The sequence below is a fragment of the Chrysoperla carnea genome, chromosome 1 (genome assembly GCF_905475395.1).
Source record: "Chrysoperla carnea chromosome 1, inChrCarn1.1, whole genome shotgun sequence".
Classification (NCBI taxonomy): domain Eukaryota; kingdom Metazoa; phylum Arthropoda; class Insecta; order Neuroptera; family Chrysopidae; genus Chrysoperla; species Chrysoperla carnea.
The window spans coordinates 10,691,446-10,697,509 of NC_058337.1; the positions used below are offsets into that span (position 1 = coordinate 10,691,446).

General features: G+C 30.7%; 1 protein-coding gene across 1 annotated transcript; it reads left to right on the forward strand.

The window, feature by feature from the left end:
* The first annotated feature begins 1,707 nt into the window (after nucleotides 1-1,707).
* Nucleotides 1,708-3,386, forward strand: LOC123306008 (fatty acid binding protein 1-B.1-like). The gene is made up of 4 exons (XM_044887869.1): nucleotides 1,708-1,825; nucleotides 1,891-2,042; nucleotides 3,067-3,177; nucleotides 3,252-3,386. The coding sequence occupies exons 1-4, from the start codon at nucleotides 1,753-1,755 to the stop codon at nucleotides 3,306-3,308; spliced, it is 393 nt and encodes a 130-aa protein (XP_044743804.1). The 5' UTR covers nucleotides 1,708-1,752; the 3' UTR covers nucleotides 3,309-3,386.
* Nucleotides 3,387-6,064: the final 2,678 nt, after the last annotated feature.

Consider the following 6,064-nt stretch of genomic DNA (forward strand, 5'->3'; position numbering starts at 1 on the left):
CTCAAAAACGAAAAAAGATATCAAGCGCTAATTTTATAGCGTGCTTAGAACGTGAAAACGAGTTCGTAAATGAGAAACATAGGTCAATTGAGTCTTGGGTCCGTAGGACTCATCTTGTAAACCGTTAGAGATAGAACAAAAGTTAAAATCTAAAAAATATTCCTTATATAAAAATATATAAAAAAATAACCAACTTTTGTTTGAAACATTTTTTCGTCAATATCACTGTTTACCCGTGAGGGCGCAAATTAGGCGTAAATTGTATAGTATGTAATTATGGGAATATCAGTTATGTATGTGTGTGTAATGTGATAGAATCATCAACAATGTCTATGAAGAATTTCAACAATTAACTCAGTCAATTGTTTGTTTTCACTTGTTTAAGGTAGAAATGTACAAATTGATATATATGTTCATGGTTTGATACAGAAGTATACTGTATGACTCTTTAATTTCATTCATTAAAGGAGCAAACTCCATCACCGAATGCCACCTTATTTTCCAAAGGGGTGTAAGTAAAGTTAGTCTTTATGCGGCGGACTAAGCAAAGACAAACGAGTTGAAGGGTAGTATTTCAGCCTTCAAAGCTGACATTGTGTATATTGCAGTATACAGAGGGAATAAATGAGGTAATGGTTGGATCTCTAAATGAATCACTAGGTGAATCATTATCACAAGCGAATGAGCGAAAAGTATACTGTGTATACAATTTTTTGTTTTTTCATTTTTTAAAGGGACACAGCGAACTCCAAGGCAAACTTCAGCGGTATTTTCCAAAAGCATGTAAGTGAAGTTTATGTTTAGAGGGCGCGCTAAGCGAGGAAAAGTAAGTTGAAAAATAGAATGTGGGTCATTAAAATTGGTTCTCTAAATGAATCATGTGAGGAATACATTGAAATGGAATAATTGTCACGAGAGAAGCCGTGGGCGGCAGCTGGTGATTACATAAAATCTTTATCTATTATCATAAGAGGATTATATCATAGATATAATTAATTTTTTATGAAATTATTTATATTTTTAATGAATTATCTAATCATACTGTGACGCATAGTATTTGATTTGAAGTACTTCTTTTAACTATATTTTCCATGAAAATATAGACTTACGCACTCCATTGACGGTAAACGGGGAAGAGTGGACGTGTTATTTCTTCTGCTTTGTAGCAATTTTAACAATTCTTTAGGGGTTTTGGGGATGCCTAACATGTTCATATTTCTATATATTCACCTCCCCTAACTATTTAGGGCACCAGCAGAATCCTTTCATAAAATGAGTTGAATATTAGGCGCATACTGTTTTCTACAAAGCAGATTGATGTTATTAAAGCAGGGGTTAATTTCGGCTTCTCCAAATTGGAGGGTTTGGTGAAAATCTGTTTAAAATTTGAATTAGTGCCAATAAAGTCCTTGTCAACAGTTCAATCTCCCTTCTTTACGAAATTTCTTGGATTTCTCGTTTTTTGCTTCTCGGCTTTGCGCACCTTAACTGCACCTCAAATTGAGAAAAAGGGTTGTAGGTTAACCTTCCCTATTTTAAAGTTTAAAAAACATGCAAAATCCAAACTCCAATGCAACAAAGAGCATCTTATAAAAAGATGTACCAAATGAGGGGAAAATATAACCTTAATGATAGACCTCTGCTAGATACTCACGATTTTTTTTGTAGTACCTATATATAAATAATTTTCCCGATTAAACTTTAAAATTAATACATCAAGAACACAGTGATAGTCCTGATACAAACACAAAAATGGCTTCTGCACTTGCTGGTAAATACGAATATAAGTCTCACGAAAAAATTGTGGAATTTTACAAGTCATGGAGTAAGTACCGGTTATTATTTATTAAAATTGTTAAACTGTTTAATAGATAATGAGTATCAATTTAGATCTTCCCGACAATTTAATTGAAAAACTTACACCAAAACCTGGAACAAAAAGAGAAATTAGCGTTGACGGTAATAAAATTACACTTGATGGTGGACAACCATTGATTTTGGATACTGAAGTTGATGAAAATATCAATAATTATCCTGTTAAGGTTAGTACTATTCGATTATTGAACAAAGTGCTTCATTTATGGATTTTTCTTGTTAATAAATTAAACTACTAAAAATACCAACGTGATAGTGTGGACTCATAATAAAGCAAAATTTGTATTATCCTTTTTTATAACCATCTGGAAGATTGATAAAGATAATTTTGTTTATAAGGAAATATGAGTTTTTAAGTGTCGCTCAAATTTAAGAAATCAAATTTTAAATTGACGTGCCGTATAAAGAGTACGGTTTTTTAAGTTGGCATATGCGTGAAACTCGAAAAAAACTTTTATCGATAAAAAATTTTATTTCGCTTCAAGCGAAAAATGTTGGGTGAGTAAACTCACACCTAACGCAGACATTAAACTTGACCTAGCTCTTCAAGCTCAATGAAAAGCTCACTCTACTCCATATACCTGGTAGTCAATAAATGAGAACTTAAAATGAGAAAGTTGTTATTTACCAAAAAGGTGACATTTTTTGTTCGAAATATTTTTCCGCAAATCGTACAGTTAAGGCAAAAACAAACTGAAAAGTTTTATAAAAATCAAACTTGATTTTTCGTATGAAAATTGTTATTTCGTATTATTGTTTCTGCGAAATTTAGACACTTTTAGCCATTAACAATATAATATGTGTAAAAGCAAATTTACAATTTCCGAAAAAGTTGAAAAATGATATTATTTTTTACAATTTTACTACATTTTTCAACCCTTGCGTCAACAGGTTTGATTTAAAATATAATGCCAGACAATAAAAAAAGAGAATACGTAAAAACGAAAAAGTTTTCAGATGTCAATTTCTTTTCTCATTTTTCTTATTATCAAACTTACCTAATTTTTCAATTTTCCAAACAGCAGACAAAAATATCATAAAAATTTCGCTTTATTATGGCTCACATTCTAATAAAGGATTTGCTCTTTTGTAAGCCCAATATTAAATAAATAATAGTTTGAAATAATTATTCAAAAATTGTCATAAAATTTTGAAATATTTAATACGCAATATTTGTATGCTTTTATTCAGAGTACAGCCAAAATGGAAGGTAACACATTAATAGTTCACAGCAAAAGTGTAAAACACGAGGGAGGTCTTCTTATTCGATCCTACAATGTTAATGAAAACTTATTAACCATTGTAAGTAAAAAAATAATAGTTATTCTTCTATCAAGTCTTCGTATCTCAAAACACAAAATTATTTTTAATTTCAGACTCTTACAACAAATAAAGTTGGACTCGAAGCAAAAATATTTTTTACAAGAATATAAAATTTTAAATATTAAATAGTTGCAGTTACCTATAAGAATGTGTTTTTTAAATTTATTTAATAAAATTATTTAAGCATTTAATTTTAATGGGTGTTCTTATAAAAGCCTTTGAAAGTGTCACATATTCAAGTATCGGTGTCAATCTTTGAAGTTGAGCAATTTTGGAGACAAAAACCTTTAAAATTATAAAAAAATGCGGCTGTGGATCCTCGTCAGGAACGATGTGTGTCACGAAATCTGAAAGAAAAAAATGTAAAGGGATGAATAGAAGCAAAAAAGTTTCATTTAATAACAGGAAAAATATTTATTTGGTAAAAATAATTTATACAGTATTTTGTTTTCAAATCTCATGATATTATTTTTTTTTTATACCATGTATATATGAAATATATTAAGGTATTCTAAGGTTTGTCCCAATTTTGTAATGTTTAAAAATATTAATGCTTTAAAAAAACTTTTGGTGTAGGTGTTCATAGAATCACCCAAAGAGTCCATTTCCGGTTGTCTGTCTGTCTGTTATCACGATAACAGAAAAAGGAAAAGAGATATCAATTTTTATAGCATGCTCAGGGCGTGTAAAAATGAAGATTGAGCTCGTAAGTGAGCAGCATAGGTCATAGATCTTCGGCCCATAAGACCCATCTTGAAAACTGTTAGAGATAGAAAAAAAGTTTAAATGTAAAAAATTGTGGAACCATTTTTCGTCGTTAGCCGACACAATAAGCTCTTGAGGGGGAAATCATGAAATTTGATAAAAAATTTAAGAAAATCTGGACCCGGAAAAAGGACCCACAAAAAACAGACGAAAGAAATACTAGGTATATCTGATATTAAAGTAGGTATATGAAATATACTTTATACACGCCATATAATATTTTCCATAAATGTATTTATGGAAAATTAAATATGAGAATGTTTAAATGAATAAATGTGAAAAATTGTATGTTAAATATTTTTTAATGTTAACGCTATATAGCGCGCTTACCTACATTAGTTCCAGTAATTGCTGCCCTCTGCCTTCATTTGAATGAATATATAGCGCGATCGTCGATATTAGCTGCAGTAATTGCTGCTCTCTGCCTTCAATTGAATGAACAAAGCGCGATAGAGTCGGTAATACAGATAACATGGTGTCAACCTTCACAGTCAAATCGTATCTAATTCATTCAGTGTTTTTGGAGGCGGCAATATAGCGGTCTCCTCCAGTACTGTTTTTCCTTGAATCTTTTCAAGGAAGTATAGAATTCCATAATTATCTTGCTAACCTCAAGGTTAAAAATCCTTTTTTCAATATTCAATTGAGTTGTAAATAAATTCACTATTAATTAAACAGTATTTATATTTATTCTATTTTGTGTTAAATTTGAATTTCTAGTAGGTAAATCCTTCAAGTACAATAAAAATTATATCCAACGCACATAGGCAAGTTCGGGTCGCGAATAACCGAAAAAGTGTCTTTTTTAACTACACTTCAACGATTTTTCCCGAATTTACGGGCGGGGTTTGCAGGGCAAGTTAACATCAATTGATTCTTTGGTTTGTCGTCTATCGTTTTCATATATTTTCAAGGGGGTCGGTTATTCTCACCTAAATTTACGATCGGATCTTGTACTATTAAGGCTGTGTCCTAAGAAGCAAGTTTTGTGTCCTAAGAAGCAATACCAGGCGTTCTTTTCTCAGATATTTTTTCGAAAAAAAATTCGTACAGCTTTTCTAAAAAGTTTTTCAACTTTAAGGAGGTAGTTGTCTAATGAAAGTTGGTCAAATTGTTTGACAATTTGAATATAATAATTAATCTCAACAAGGTATGAGAGAGTCGGGAATAATTTTATGGTTTTTATCCTCTCGATGCAAGAGACTAAGACAAACCACTGACTTCGAATTTTTAGTCGAAGGTGTGAACAATGAAAAATTACCATAAAACTGAAACAAAGAGTGCGATCGAAAAATAACATACCTAATCGTTTGCATCCAAACACTGAGCTAACTCAAACCAAAATTTAATATAAACACCAATACAAAATACCATGGTTATTATTAAATTTTAATTTTAATCTTTTCTACAAAAATCGAAAATACTTTATGGGATCAACACACTTGAAATTATCCAACGCTGTGGGATCCATTACATCACAAAATTAAGTAAATTTATTATCTTAGTAAAATAATACACACTCATTTTAAAAATATTGATAGATTAAAGAATTGTGTAATTTGAATACATTTGTGTGGAAAATTCTATAAATCCATCTGTTGTTGAATTTCCATTTCCTTCTGGTATTGCTTGATCGAATTGTAAAAGAATTACCAAGTATGTAGTAATTGCTCCAATTATCTGTGAAAAGTGTGAAAATAAATAATTTTTTTAAACATATAAATCGCATATAAAGCAGTCAAATTATACATGAAAAGGGGGTGGGCCTTGCAACGAATCACATTTTTTCTTTTTGGTATGTTGTTTTCAATGTAACGGCAATGTTAAATCCAAGTTTTCGACCTCGAAAAACGACCGGATCTTGCTAAAAAAATAAGAAAAACCTCGAAAGTTTTGACCTGATTTCAGTTTTTGCCGATTTTGAGTCGGAAGGACTGGCTTTTCACCGAAAATTGCCATATTCATTTTTGTAGCAGGTTAAATTTGCAATGAAAAAAGAGAGATAAAACCGGGTTTTTATAGGACCAAAAGTTTTGGAGATACAGCTTTTCAAAGTTTGTCTATTTTGTCAAGTTACAAGATTTTGCGCAAAATTTCCTTT